This window comes from Osmerus mordax, chromosome 4, assembly GCF_038355195.1.
Source record: "Osmerus mordax isolate fOsmMor3 chromosome 4, fOsmMor3.pri, whole genome shotgun sequence".
Lineage (NCBI taxonomy): Eukaryota > Metazoa > Chordata > Actinopteri > Osmeriformes > Osmeridae > Osmerus > Osmerus mordax.
In genome coordinates, this window is record NC_090053.1 from 17632008 (window position 1) to 17647694 (window position 15687).

At 47.7% G+C, this 15687-nt stretch overlaps 1 protein-coding gene across 2 annotated transcripts in view; it reads left to right on the plus strand.

Annotated features, from left to right (window-relative positions):
* Positions 1-242: 242 nt before the first annotated feature.
* The window catches only part of gnao1a (guanine nucleotide binding protein (G protein), alpha activating activity polypeptide O, a), a 64865-nt gene continuing 49420 nt past the window's right edge, over positions 243-15687 (plus strand). For both annotated transcript variants that reach the window (XM_067234040.1, XM_067234041.1), the window contains exons 1-3: positions 243-634; positions 807-849; positions 12788-12929. In XM_067234040.1, the coding sequence (XP_067090141.1) occupies positions 517-634; positions 807-849; positions 12788-12929 (303 nt within the window). In that variant the 5' untranslated portion in view covers positions 243-516. The remainder of the gene's footprint in view (positions 635-806; positions 850-12787; positions 12930-15687) is intronic.

The window sequence follows — 15687 nt, forward strand, 5'->3', positions numbered from 1 at the left end:
GCAAGCTACTTATTATGACTCAATACAAGAGCAGCACTGAATAACGGTGAAGATGCGGGAGCGTATAACGGTACACCGCCGCTAGAATGGTTGCTCGAGCATGCTCGCTCGTTCTCTCTGGTCTTGACGTCAGCGAGATTGTCTGAGCCGCTAGCAGCGCACTCTACCAACCGACCGTCCATTGTGAACAAGCTGAACGATGCGAGCGCTCGACACCTTCGCCGCCGCCCTATAGAGATCTCTGGACCGAGCGCCAAACGTAGCGACTGGGACAGCCGGACCGTGTGAACGCTAAATACGGAGACAATATTTGTTTTTAAACAAGTGTAAAACGTTGTCGTGTCGGTTTTTTAATGCTTTAGTTAGCCACCGACAGAGCGCGAGCGAGAGGGAGAAAGAGAGCGAGTGTGTCTAGAGAGAAAGAGGGACAGGGAAGAAATCCTACCGAGGAAAAAGGGGTTGCTCGTGTTTTGCACTTCGCCTATTTTGGATACCAAGATAGCAAGTTGTGTAGCCATGGGATGTACATTGAGCGCAGAGGAGCGAGCGGCTTTGGACAGAAGCAAAGCAATCGAGAAAAACCTTAAAGAAGATGGACTCACTGCTGCAAAAGACGTGAAACTCCTCCTGCTTGGTAAGATGCTTATTAGACTGCGGCGCTGGCCTTTGAGGCTCCCGGGGGTTGAGACATTCACTTAATTAGCCTTTAAAGTGTAATATTAAGCCTCCCTCTGTTACCTTTTCACGCTTGGAGCCACGTTCATGATGTAGGTTGATTCTTTACGGTATCTTTTTCTTTTCATCAGGGGCGGGGGAGTCAGGAAAGAGTACCATCGTCAAACAGATGAAGTAAGTAATAGTTGTACGCTTGGATGTGTGAACTGATTTCTGAACACAAAAAGTCTCACGTAAACGCACACACAAACACACGCACGCACGCACGCACACACACACACACACACACACACACACACACACACACACACACACACACACACACACACACACACACACACACACACACACACTAACTCACAGAGGCTTGTCAAGTGGCGTCCTCGGTCCGCCATATTTTCAGGGAGTTACAAGCTACCTTTGAAGCCGTAGGCTGCAGGCAAACTCATTGAAACTCAAAGTGATGCGGGTTGGTTTGCGAGGAAATGCACAGCTGTTAAATGAAAAAGGCGCAAAATTGACAATAAAAACCTTTTTAAAGATTACATGGAATTTGAAGTTCTGTAGAACCATTTCTCAAGAGGGTTTAGGCTGTTTTAACTAGGCAAAATGCATTTTATTTCACAGCTCTCGTTGTAGCTATATCTAACATGCTATCGAGCCTGTAGGCTACATGGAGCTTACATTTACACCTGCCGCAGGTTTTAGCTCCTTTTGCCTCGGTAGGCTATAGCCTATTGCTTTAGAGGCTTTTTATAATTGTATTATCCAGTCCAATGAAGAACATCTTAGTGCAAGAAAACTCACTGGAGTCTTTTGTTTGGTTCTCAAGGGACATCCACAACCAATGGTTTCATCAACCTTCTTTGTTATATTTCTCACTGCTGTGTTGAATATAGGCTAGCCTACGCTACATAAGCTATAGCCAAAACGATTATTAATGTCATGTATTCACATATGTGAATCATATATGACCCTTCATCTGTCTTCTTTGTAAAATGTGAGTGAAGAGGACTCCCAACTTGTTCACACGGCCATCTTTACAAGACTATCCTACTTGTCTTAGCCAACACCCTTTATCTGCCAAATCGTCAGTTTGACATCTTTGCAGCCAATCATTCAGTCAGATCAGGCACCGGAGTTGGTTGGGCTAAACTATGTTGACAGATAGCCCAGGGGGGTTGTCATTGAAGGCTGCTATAATCCGTTTCTTGCAAGCTAATTATATGTCGGGTTTCTTGTGTGATTTCTGATGGTCAATAGGCTGCATGTGGTATATTCCACATATATCTTTGTTTCGGTTGTAAAACGCTCAGTTCAGTGATCATGCTGGTGGATTGTTTGCTGGACTAAAAGAGACCGATGTTTTAATTAATCTCATAATTAGGAGAGAAATGCTTCATCTCTTCTCATGATCTGTAGGCACCTGTCATTTGTCGAGTTTTTCTCACGTCGCTTAAACTAACGGAGTCGGAGCCTATTGTCCTTTATGATTCTCTTGTGCTCTGGTGTTGCAACTGTGTAACCACCAAATAATGGAGTTGATTACAGAATTTCAGGCGCTTTCTCTGGTGGACAGCGCCGAGAATCTGTGGCAACTCGTTTCTTTTCGGTCTTTTTCGAGCCTCTCCGTCCGTAGACTCAAAGCTCTACAGTTCCTTTCGAACAAGAGTGGAAATCCTGGTGCGGATTTTCACAGCGCCGTAGCTATCTGGGGCGTGTACCCTGGACCGATGCTTTGTGTAGACAAACGCTACGCGTCCTTTGATTCGACAAGAGTCTTAAATAGGAGTGGTCATTCGGTCTTGTTGAGAAACGCTCTATACGGTCCGACAGCAGGTCTAAATAGCTTGGATGGTTATTCCGGGGTTCCCTTCCATATTGACCATTATGATAGGAGATATCGTGTATATTTAGTCTTTGAAATGTAACTGCTCTGAGTATATTTGGACGGTGCTGAGTTTGTATGAGAAGTTGGAAGACAAGTGTGTCAGCTATTTTGGATGTATCGAAGAGACAGGCCTATTCATTGGCATCCCATGAAATTGTATGTGTTTGTGGATTTAAATAAAACTTCTGAACTGTTTGTGTGCGTGCGCATGTGTTTATGCAGTGTTTTAGGCGTTTGACGTTTGAATACCTATCTCTGTAAAACGTTAGATACTTCCCAGTGTGCTCTTGTGGCCTGTGTGTGTATTAGGGAAAGTGAGACAGGCAGACACCAAGGATCACACAGAGAAAGAGCATAGAGAAAGAGATGTGCTTTGTTCCTGCCTTTTTTCATTAACCCAATCCGTTCACACGCACACACACACACACACCAATACTGAGTACTGCAGCTTAGTAGGTCAGTGTGAGGTGAGGACTGAGGTCGATCTGGATCTCTCTCACTCCTTCATTTCTCTCTCTCTTTATCTCGTCTCTCTCTTTCCTTCTCTTGTTATCGCTGTCTATTTTTGTCTTTCTTTCGGCCTTTCTGTGTGTATATATCTGTGTGTGTGTTAGCGGGGCTGCCTAGCCACCCTTGATGACATGATTGGAGGAGACCGAGCGCAGAGAGAACAAACACTGGCCGTACGGCGTGGCTGCACTGGTTCTCAGAGCTGTGCGTGTGTGTGTGTGTCTGACGGATAGAGAGAGAGCCGTACAGTTCTGGACTGTTCCCATCGCCGACCAGTCCTGGCATGGCCTGTCTCCCAGGCCGCCCGGCAAACTAGCACCCCTCCCCCGCCCTGGCCTCCCTCCATACCTAACCACCCACCCAGCCATCTCCAGAATGGAGGGTGATTAGGGTCCGAGTTGGGGCTAGGGGTTGAGGGAGGAATGGGGGGCTAGTTATGGGTAGAGCTGGACAAAGGAGGGGGCATGGAGGAGGAGGGGGTGTGGAGGGGGGTCGGTTTAGTTTTGGGGGGTATAATGGATGGGTGGCATGCCGGCTCGAAACATTATCATTGGTTGTTAGCTCTTCTCATATTCTGCATAAACCTACTTGTTATAGCCAACACCCTTTATCTGCCGAATCCTCAGTTTGCCTTCTTTGCAGGCTGCAGCCAATCATTCAGTCAGATCAGACACCGGAGGTGGTTTGGATAAACTATGATGATAGATCGCCCAGGGGCTGTCATTGAAGGCTGATATAATCCGCTGCTTACAAGCGAATTAAATGCCGGGATTGTTGTGGGATTTCTGCTGGTCACTACATGCAGCATAACTTTGCTTCGGTTGCAGAATGCTCAGTTCAGATATAGTGACCAAGATAAACAAAGATATACTTGTATGTGTTGACAGCCACCTACTGGCTGAGCTCTCAAAAGCATGACTGTGATTAGTTCAAGATCTGTTTTTTGGTTCAATACTTTTGTGGCCTTTTTCAGCTTTGTTTATATTGAAAGAGACATGAAAGGCAGGGAGAGAGAGGGGATGGCATGCAACAAATGGCCCGGGCTTGGACTCGAACCCTGGCCCCTGTGTCAAGGCCTCCTCTTTAGCAGTACACACTCCTACCCGGTGAGACAGTGGGGTGTCCTGAACATTTGCGTCTTCTATAACGATACAGAAGCACATGCAAATCATACAGGGTAAAGAACAGCATGCAATCAGCAGACACATGAGTCTGTTAGACAGACCACTGTGTGTTCTGTCTGACCCCAGTCCTCCAGTCCTCCAGTCCTCCAGTCCCCCAGTCCTCCAATCCCCCAGTCCCCCTGTCCTCCAGTCCCCCAGTCCTCCAGTCCCCCAGTCCCCCAGTCCTCCAGTCCCCAGTCCTCCAGTCCTCCAGTCTCTATCTGCCCTCTGACTGTCTGTCACTCATTAACTTTCCATTTGGAACCTTCTGTCTTTCTCTCTCTCTGTTTCACTCCCTCGCTGTCTCTCTTTTGCTGTCTGTCTGTCTGTCTGTCTGTCTGTCTGTCTCTCTCTCTCTCTCTCTCTCTCTCTCTCTCTCTCTCTCTCTCTCTCTCTCTCTCTCTCTCTCTGTCTCTCTCTCCATTTACTCTAGTCTCTTACAGCTCAGTTCCCAGCGTGTGAATCCATCTAACCCTTGGCCCAACTCTGTTCAGCTCAGCTCGGAGGGGAGGGGTGGAGAGTAAAGTGGGGGCGGAGGGGGAGGCTGTGTGTGTGAGCAGAGACTGAGGGAGCAGGGATAGGCTGTGTGTACGTGTGTGTGTCGGGTGTGCTGCAAAGGACTGACTGCTGCCTCTGCTACTATGTTGTCTGAAGGGGACTATTAGAATCTATTAAAGCTTAAGAGGCATGTGTGACATTCTTCTGGTACTCTCCCTCTCTCGCTTTCGCCCCTCTTCTCTGCCACTCCTGTCTCTCCTCCCTGCCATGCTTCTGCTGTCTCTCCCATGTTTACACTCCAGGCTTGTGTGTGTGTGTGGTCCATGTGCCGGTCAGGTCTGTGCTGAGGAACAAAGGGCTGTTGTCTGAGGGAGGTGTGTGTGTTGGGCCAGGCAGCAGACCTCAGGTCAGGTCTTAAACATAGCCAGACAAAGGAGCCTTGTTGCTGGGCCGCTCTCTCAGCTGCTCCCAGATCAGCTGATGTGGAGCGTGCCTCTGTTATGTCTGCCTTCCTAACATTGTTCAGACATGGAAAAAAGGCTCAAACACAGCACTCTGGCACTGTCAGACCCGCATGCACGCGCACATGAGAACTACAGGTGTGTGTGTGCTGCAAAGAGCGATGCAATGATTGGAGGAGGTTTGGTTTGGGTGTTAACCTCTGATGTCACACTAAACCTTACCTTAGAGGTGATAAATTCACCTTTGCCTGTCTGGCGGAGGAGGTGGAAGTGTAGCAGCACTCCTCCTTCTCCTCCTTCGTAGAACGTTGTTCCAGAACATGACATAAATCTACTAGAGAGATGAGCTCTATCCGCTGATACAGGTCGACGACACATTTGATGACTTCACAGGAAACACGGAGGGAGGGAGAGAGGGAGGGAAGGAAGGAGGGAGGGAGGGAGAGACAGGGAGAGAGGGAGGGAGGAAGGAAGGAATGAGAGTGTTTAAGAGGACATGACACTTGTACAGGGAGGGTTGAAGGAGGAGAGAAAGGGGCCGGGTGCAGCGAGGAGAAGGAGGAGGAGGAGGAGGAGAGCGCGGTGAGAGATGACTGATACTGAAAAGCCTTTCACAGTGACAACCCTTACACAACCTGAACCTAATAACACAGGTGAGCTCTGCTTTGTATGGACCCACCTGTTATTACTGACCTGTTCACACGGCACAGGGGCAGTGTGTACTGTGTGTTTACCACACAGTAGCGACCACCGCTGAATGTCAAAGCTTTCCCTTTGTCCGTGTGTCGACAGCTTGTGTGAGTTGACATTTAAATAAGGGTTTAGACGTCGTTATTGCGAGGCAGCGCGAGCAGGAAGCGGGCGGCGGCGGAGAAGGGGCAGGTCACTGTGTGGGCCAGAACACCACAGGAAGGAGGAACACTGTAATGAGGATGGTCCGGATGCAAGGCTGAGCTGTTATTATGCTGCAGATCTGAGGGATTCAGAGAGCGTTGTGTGCCTGTGTGTGTGTGTGCGCTCGTGTGTGCTTGCACCTGAGTGTGTGTGTGTGTCTGAGTGCATGTGTCCCAGACGGCAACATCCATCAGATCAGTGCCACCCTCTTCTGTACCCAGCTGGCACACAGCAGCTAGAGGAGATAGACAGTCAGTAATCTGGCTGGCACCATTGAGATGGGCTGTGGGAAGGGAAGGAGGGAGGAAGAGAGGGAGCGAGGGTGGGAGGGAGCGAGGGTGGGATTAGAGTTGGGTACCGAAACCCGGTTCCACTATAGAACCGGTTCCTATGCAACCGGTAGGAATCGGACCAGATTAGAACGCAAATTTTGGGTTTCCTCATTTCGGTTCCACTTACATTTACATTTACATTTAGTCATTTAGCAGACGCTCTTATCCAGAGCGACTTACAGTAAGTACAGGGACATTCCCCCGAGGCAAGTAGGGTGAAGTGCCTTGCCCAAGGACACAACGTCAGCTGGCATGACCGGGAATCGAACTGGCAACCTTCGGATTACTAGCCCGATTCCCTCACCGCTCAGCCACCTGACTCCATATTATGGCTGTGTTTGTTTTAACGTCCGTTTCGGAGCGACACCACTTAAAGTGTCAACTGAAATATTTTCCCTCTGTCGCTCCGAAACGGACGTTAAAACAAACACAGCCATAATATGTTCGTATACATTGGGTAAAATATGTGCTGTAGAAAATGCTACATGGTTTAATGGAAAATCAATAAAAATTGCTAAAAAAACTAAAAAAACACACACTTTCTCTGTAGGCTACCGTTAGCTAGCTACCGTAAATGTAGGCAACTTTTAAGATGCCAAATTTTCCCCTTGGATGTTTCCTTTTACGTCCGTTTTCCAAAATGGATGTAAAAGCATATAAACCTTTCACTGCATGTGATCACTAGTAAACATATTACACTTGCTCTGCTAGTCTATCGTTAGCTTGCTAGCTTTTAGCTTTTAGCATTTTAAATGCCTAAAGCAAAGCGGTCGAAAGTGTGGCTGTATTTCACAGCCAAGGATTCCGACATCGCAAAATGCAACAAATGTTTCAAAACGATTAACTGCAAAGGAGGAAGCACTGCAAATTTATTGCAGCGAGAGTCAGAAGAGGTGTCGTATCTTGCCAGAGAAGGCAAATATGGTCATATTTCTGCAAAAGAACTGCTAAAGTCCCCTAGGTGGGATGGAGGGATGTGGGGATAGAGGGAGAGGGATGGGGGGAAAGAGGGAGGGTGGGAAGGAGGGATGGAAGATGGAGGGAGGGTGAGGGGTTTGAGATAGGAGCGTAGGTTAAGGAAGGAGAGGGAGGAGGGTTGGAGAGGGCGAGAGTTGATGCGTGTAAGAGAGACGGGGGAGAGGGGGATGAGAGCACAGGGAGGAGAAGGTGTTGGCCGGGTCTATGCTTGACCTCCGGGGTGTGAGGGGGAGATTGTCGCTAGCGGAAGCAACAGCTGATGCTTGGGAGACCAGCGCTTCTCTGATTGCCGAGGTTATTAATAGCCACACACCCAGTACACACACATACACACGCGTACACGTACACACACGTACACACACACAGCGGGGTAAATTAGGTAGCTGTGTAATGCAGGCGATGACAGCGTCAGCACTTGAGGGGCCTCAGACAGGACAAAGTGGTTGGTCATCGTCAGCACGGACAACACCGGTCAGTGGTCAGTTTACAGGAGAGACTGGGCCTGGGACCATGCTATGGAGGGGAGAGACCAGGCCTGGAACCATGCTATGGAGGGGAGAGACCAGGCCTGGAACCATGCTATGGAGGGGAGAGACCAGGCCTGGGACCATGCTATGGAGGGGAGAGACCAGGCCTGGAACCATGCTATGGAGGGGAGAGACCAGGCCTGGAACCATGCTATGGAGGGGAGAGACCAGGCCTGGGACCATGCTATGGAGGGGAGAGACCAGGCCTGGGACCATGCTATGGAGGGGAGAGACCAGGCCTGGGACCATGCTATGGAGGGGAGAGACCAGGCCTGGAACCATGCTATGGAGGGGAGAGACCAGGCCTGGGACCATGCTATGGAGGGGAGAGACCAGGCCTGGGACCATGCTATGGAGGGGAGAGACCAGGCCTGGGACCATGCTATGGAGGGGAGAGACCAGGCCTGGGACCATGCTGGGACCTGGGCTTACTTCTCAATCACAGGGCTGCAAGACCCCCTTTTAGGGAGTTGAATATTATTGAACCTCCACTATATATTCAATATGTATGTGCATATAACATGTATATGTGTGAATATATATATTGAACTCCCAGAAAGGGGAGTGGATGTCTATATATGGCACCGCCACACTGTAGTAAACAAAGTAAAACAATTATAATACATTTACAAAAAAAAGGGAACGTGCAACTTTATCCAAGTTAGGGATCTCTATGATATCCTCTTGCGGTTCTTCACAGCATGGTACCGGCTTGTGGTACCGACTCGACTAGTCTCCAAGCGAGCTGAGGCAAAAACAAAACCTGCAAACTAGTAGTTCAAATCTCCGTCGCTTTGGCGGCCAGCTACATTTTCGAGGTGGTGAATATCTGCAGTCGAAAACAAAGTACCTAGTACCAGAAACGTATTTAAGCCATGATGGAGGGAAGTAACCTCGAGATGTAAACAGTGAGATGGATTCCTTTTCCAGTTTCCTGGTGCCCAGATTCATGCATGGACGTACAGTATCCATATTGGGAGAATCTCTAGCAAGGCTAAAGTTAGATACCTGACTGACAGAGGGGACTGTCAGAGTCTAGCTACATTCCTAAACGCCATAGCAGTCTCTGGGCTAAAGAGCAGAGAAATCACATCATTTCCAAACTCCAACTGGGAAGTTATTAAAAAACATTACCTTAAGCTTATGCCAATAGAATGGGGGGTAGTCTATTGTTGGTGAATATGAGGGCAAGATTAAATAAAGCACTCAGGTAAAGCTATGAATTCACAATTATATTGTGCTTGTGAATTTTTTTACTGACTCAATAAAGTTCTAAAAAGCTCCTCTCCGCAGGTGGTCGCAGGTGGTTGAAGGTTCACTGTTGGTGCGTGTGTGTTTGGGTCTGTGTGTATTTGAGTATGTGTGTGTGCCAATAGACAGGTCTATAATATTTCTCTGACTTTCTACTTACTCAAGCCACAAAGCAGTGTGGGTGTAATGTGTGTATGATGTGTGCAGGTTAAAACGTTTCTCACACACAGACACACACACACACACCTGACAGAAGGAGGAGAGGCAGTAATGAGAAAAGGTTCTCATGCATGAAGAGCCCAGAACCTTTGAACCACAGATGATCATTGGATTCAAAGGATTTTTACCCAGTATGCTCCTTTCTCTCTCTTTCTCTCCCTCCCTTTCTCTCTCTCTTCCTCTCCCTTTCTCTCTTTGTCCTTCCCTTCCTCTCACTTTCTCTCAACCTGTCTCTCTCTTTCCCTCCCTCACCCACTCATCTTTTCTCTTCCCTCTCCCTTTCCTACTTTGTTTCTTTTTTAATGACTGTTCTGTATCTCTTCCTGTCTCTCAGACCCACCCACACTCTGCAGGCCTCTCTCCTTCTCTCCCTCTCCCCTTCTCTCCCTCTCCCCTTCTCTCCCTCTCCCCTTCTCTCCCTCTCCCCTTCTCTCTCTCTTGCTCTCGTCTGCTAGTTAATGAGGGTGCCAGTATTAACTTTGAGGGAAGGCCAGGCGGAAAGACAGTAATAATGATCTGAGCTCTCCTGTGGTGTTTCACCCACACACACACTCACATGCACAGACACACACACTGACTATATGGTGCAGCTTCAGGAAGCCAAGAGGAAACTAGACATTTTTAGTCAGGTTTAGTAAGCAGACACACCCTCCCACCATGACTACACTATACTGCTGCTGTCTACCGTTGTTACCATGACTACACTATACTGCTGCTGTCTACGTTGTTACCATGACTACAGTATACTGCTGCGGTCCACCGTTGTTACCATGACTACACTATACTGCTGCTGTCTACGGTTGTTACCATGACTACACTATACTGCTGCTGTCTACCGTTGTTACCATGACTACAGTATACTGCTGCGGTCTACCGTTGTTACCATGACTACACTATACTGCTGCTGTCTACCGTTGTTACCATGACTACACTATACTGCTGCGGTCTACCGTTGTTACCATGACTACACTATACTGCTGCTGTCTACCGTTGTTACCATGACTACACTATACTGCTGCTGTCTACCGTTGTTACCATGACTACAGTATACTGCTGATGTCTCTCTACCATTGTTACTATGACTACAGTATACTGCTACTGTCTCTACCACAGTTACCATGACGACAGTATTATTCTACTGTTTCTACCATCTTTACCATGACTATAGCATACTGCTACTGTCTCTACCATCGTTACCATAAGGACAGCATACTGCCTCTGTCTTTACCATTGTTACCACCGTGACTTTGACGACACCTGAACACCTTTTGAATATGATCAATACACCTGACACCTGAGAAGGAGAAAGGAACACACACACTTAGGACTGACAGTGTTGCTGTCAAACTCCATCTGCTATGGCTGAAGCAGTGAGTGGGTGACCTGATCTGTTTGTGGCTTCAGTGGCCTCCATCTGTTCATCCTCGGTGTGTAGAGAGTTTATGTAGAACTCAGGGCTCCAGTCCTGTTCATCCTCGGTGTGTAGAGACTTCCTGTAGAACTCAGGCCTCCAGCCCTGTTCATCCTCGGTGTGTTGAGACCACCACAAGCCCCTCTCATTCTGAGTAGCTCAGCTGGTCCACACGCTGTCTGGCTCACAGAGAGTGTGGAGTGTGTTCACCTAGAGAATGTGGGTAAGAGCCCAACATCTACCTCCACCAGAGAGAACACACACACATACCACGTTGCCCAGTCTGTGCTGCACTGTTTATTATACTACTAGATAAACCTGTCATGTCATAATGGCATGATAATTACTGAATGAGAGAGAGAGAGACACACAGTGAGAGAGAGAGAGAGAGAGAGAGACCCTTTTTAATGTGAAAGATTAATTATTAAGGGGTTGAACCATCTGAATCTTGGTGGGCAGAGTAGAGCTATTTCACCACGGAGATGACAGAGAAATAGACCGAAGCTGGGCCGAGAGAAAAGAGAGAGAGAGAGGGAATAGGTGTGTGTGTATCAAAGCGAAAGTGAGGGAGGTTGTATCCCACTACCATATTAATGCACCTGTCTGCCTTACAGCAAGACTGCTGATCTGTAGCCAACCCATTAATAAACACTCTCACTCACACACACATACACACACACATACACACACACATACACACACACATACACACACAAACACACTCTCTCACATACACACACAAATACAATGGGCATTGCAGGTTAAGGCTTGCCAGAGGGCTGATGAGAAGCAGATGCTGAAACGAAGGTGTGGTGCTATAAAGAGAGAGAGACATAGAGAAGATGTGGTGCTATAAAGAGAGAGAGAGAGACGGAGAAAATGTGGTGCTATAAAGAGAGGGAGACATAGAGAAGATGTGGTGCTATAAAGAGAGAGAGACATAGAGAAGATGTGGTGCTATAAAGAGAGAGAGACATAGAGAAGATGTGGTGCTATAAAGAGAGAGGCAGAGAAGATGTGGTGCTATAAAGAGAGAGAGACATAGAGAAGCAGTGGTGCTATAAAGAGAGAGACAGAGAGAAGCAGTGGTGCTATAAAGAGAGAGAGACATAGAGAAGTAGTGGTGCTATAAAGAGAGAGAGACATAGAGAAGCAGTGGTGCTATAAAGAGAGAGAGACAGAGAGAAGCAGTGGTGCTATAAAGAGAGAGAGACAGAGAGAAGTAGTGGTGCTATAAAGAGAGAGAGACAGAGAGAAGCTGTGTGGGGGAGAGCTGGGGCCTGGGTGGGGGGGGGGGAGAAAGAGAATGACGGACAGTCTCTCCCCCCAGGCTGTGCTTAGGTCTCTCTCTTTCTCTCTTTCTTTCGTTCTTTCTTTCTCTCTCTCTCTTTCTTTCTCTCTCTGTCTCTCTCTCTTTCTCTCTTTATATTCCCTCTTTATCTCTTAGCACTCTTGCTCTCCCTTCTCACAGTCGTTCTTTTAAACGCTTGGTATGCTACAGTGAACACACACACACACACATTTTCCAGTTAAGAAACACTGAAAAGATTACAAGCTAAGAGTGGTAGAGTGTAGTTGCTGTGGGTCCAGGCCTGAGTGTGTGTGTAGGTGTGTGTGTGAGAGAGTGTGTGTGTGTTTAATGGACCACAACCTCAACATCTGGACTGCCTTTATTGTTGGGAGACTCATTCTTCCAGCAAGCCAGTGTGTGCAGACAACAGGAACCTACAGTATTGGGCCATGCATGAGGTGTAATGTACTGTACAATCCAGTGTAATGACTGTGTGTGGGTTTTAATCTACAAGCCAGTCCAATGTGTGTGTGTGTGTATGTTTTAGAATCTACAAGCCAGTCTAGTGTGTGTGTGTGTGTGTGTGTGTGTGTGTGTGTGTGTGTGTGTTTCGATGTACATGCCAGTCTGGCATGTGTGTGTGTTTTATTGCATCGTGTTAACGTGCGTGTTTGGCGTGTGTTCAGGATCATCCACGAGGACGGTTTCTCGGGCGATGATGTGAAGCAGTACAAGCCCGTGGTCTACAGCAACACCATCCAGTCCCTGGCCGCCATCGTCCGTGCCATGGACACCTTGGGCCTGGAGTACGGGAACAAGGAGTGCAAGGTCAGTAACACACACACTCTGCACATCAACACACACACACACACACACACTGAATGTAAACACAAGTGTATGCCACACACACATGGTGGGATTGGAACAGATACCATTCCTGAAGACCTTGGTTTCTGCTGCTGATTGTGATGGTGGTGGTGATGATGATGGTGGTGATGATGATGGTGGTGATGGTGATAATCGTGATGGTGATGATGATGGTGATGATGAGGATAAGATGATTGATGAGGATGATGATGATGGTGGTGTTGATGATGGTGATGAGAAAACAATTTATGAGGATGATGAGGGTGGTGTTGAGGATGATGGTGGTGTTGATGATGGTATTGATGATGATGATGGTGATGATGAGACGGATGATGAGGATGATGGTGAGGATGATGGTGGTGATGATAAGACGATTGATGATGATGATGACGGACGGTGGTGTTGATGATGATGGCGATGATAAATGGTTGATGAGGATGATGGTGGTGTTAAGGATGATGATGGTGGTGTCGAGGATGATAAGAAGGATGAGGATGATGTTGATGATGATGACTTTAGACGGTGGTTTGGGAGGAGTGATACAGTGGCTGTATGACCCCTGGCTGAGGACAGAGGTGGAACATGTGACACCAGCTGCTCAGATTCGGTGTCACAAACTGTCCCCACCAGGTGTCCTGTACCGCCACCAAAACAGGATACGCATCACTGTAACTGACCTCTACAGGAAGTCCTCCGTTTTTTTTATCCAAAGCTATGGATACTCCAAGAGGAGAAGGACTATTGATCAAGAGTGTGTGTGTGTGTGTGTGAGGCAGTCTGATGTGATCTGCGATCTCTGAGGTTCTCAAACCTGCAGAAATACTTTCATCAGAGATACTGACCAATGTTTCTGATGGAAGGAGAGGAGAGATTGTAGACATGAAGCCCTCTCATTTCCTAAGAATTACTTGTGTGTGCTTGTGTATGTGCGTGTCTGTCTCTGTGTGTGTGTGTCTGTGTGTAACCTTTGTAATCATTTCTGATATGTGTCGGGTCATAAGGGTTCAGTGTCCTTCAGTAGAAAGAGAGAGATAGAGAGAGATAGAGAAATAGCTTTCTTTGAGAAAGACAGGGATTAGAGCAGAGGAGTGAGAGAGAGTGAGATGGAACAGAGAGATGGTGTAAGTGAGAGAATGGAGAGAGGCCAGCTGCTGTGTGGAATAGCTGTTTAGACAAGTCTCCTTTTCCCCTCCCTCTCTCTCTCTCTCTCTCTCTCTCTCTCTCTCTCTCTCTCTCTCTCTCTCTCTCTCTCTCTCTCTCTCTCTCTCTCTCTCTGTCCATCTGGCTCACACCTCTTTAATCTGAGGTGTGAAGCTTTTATTGGATCTGTTCAACAGCCCTGCAACACACTCTGCCCCCCCCTCTCTTTTTCCTCTATGTTTCTCCCTCTCTCATCTGTAATCTATTTGATTAGATAATCTATTAAATGAGCAATCTTTCTCTGTCTGTTCTATTGTATTTATATCTCTCTCCCACTGTACTCAGGGGACAGGTATAGCACACTGGTAGAGTGTATGACTGTAGATCAATAGGTTGGAGGTTCAAATCCCCCATGTACATTGTTTTGGATGGAAGAGTATGCTCAATCAATAAATTATTTAGTAAATGTCCCTCCTCCACTCTCAAGCTACTTTTCCTTTTGTACCTCTCTATTCCTGTCATTATGAGAACATCTCTCATCCTCTTCCCCCCCACCACCCTCCCCTTTTTCACTGTACTTGCCAGTTGCCATGACTACCCAGTGTTGTGCCTTCCTCTCAACACATACCGCAGGTGTCCAAGTGCAATGTCGCACACACGTGCACACACACACTTTTTTATAGCGCTATAAGAGTTGACACATTTTTCTTAATGGGAAAATCCAACCAATTTAAATTGCTTGTGTGTGTTCGTACCCTGACAGCAGTCTTTGGACCTAACTGAATCCTTATCTCAGGTAAACAACACGGCAGAGCAATGGGAGGGAGAGAGGTCTGCTGCCAGGGGGGTGGTAGAGTGAGGGAGACACGGACAGAAGGAGAGAGAAAAAGGATGGAAGGAAAGAAGGGTGTTGTCCTTGTGATCAGCCTGTGTACAGGTGTGTGTGATTGCGTGTGTGTGTGCGTGTGAAGGACGACAGGCGTTTGTGTGTGACGACGCCCCACTGCTGATAACATTGCATCTCCTCATTAGGTGCAGCTACCACTGAGACGGGACACACACACTCACACTCTCACACACACACACACACACACACACACACACACACACACATGCAGTCACACACACACAGCTATGATGTCCCCCCTGTCTGCTGCTGTCCCTCTGTTCCTGCTGTTCCAATTAGCCTGGGTGGGCCATACATCACTGTTCCTCTGACACTGCATGTGTTGTCGTGGGTTTGTGTGTTTTCAGGTTATTCTTAAGTGCTTGTGATGCTTTGTAGTGTGTGTGTGTGCGTGTTTGGTTTGAGGTGATATGGCAGTATGGATTCCCCGGCCAGGTGATGAAGGTCACATTAGAGTTGGAAGCCCTCTACATTTAACACCACTTCCTCCGGCCTGAGGCTTCAACGCAGTCCTTTGAAGTGTGTGTGTGTGTGTTTGAAGTGTGTGTGCTCTCTCCTGTCATCTGGGGAACCTGCTGAGATGAGCACCTTTCATCTCCCCTCACTCCTCTCCCCTCGTCTCCCTTCATCGCTTCTCTCCTTTACCCTTTTCTCTTATCCTCTCCTGTCCTC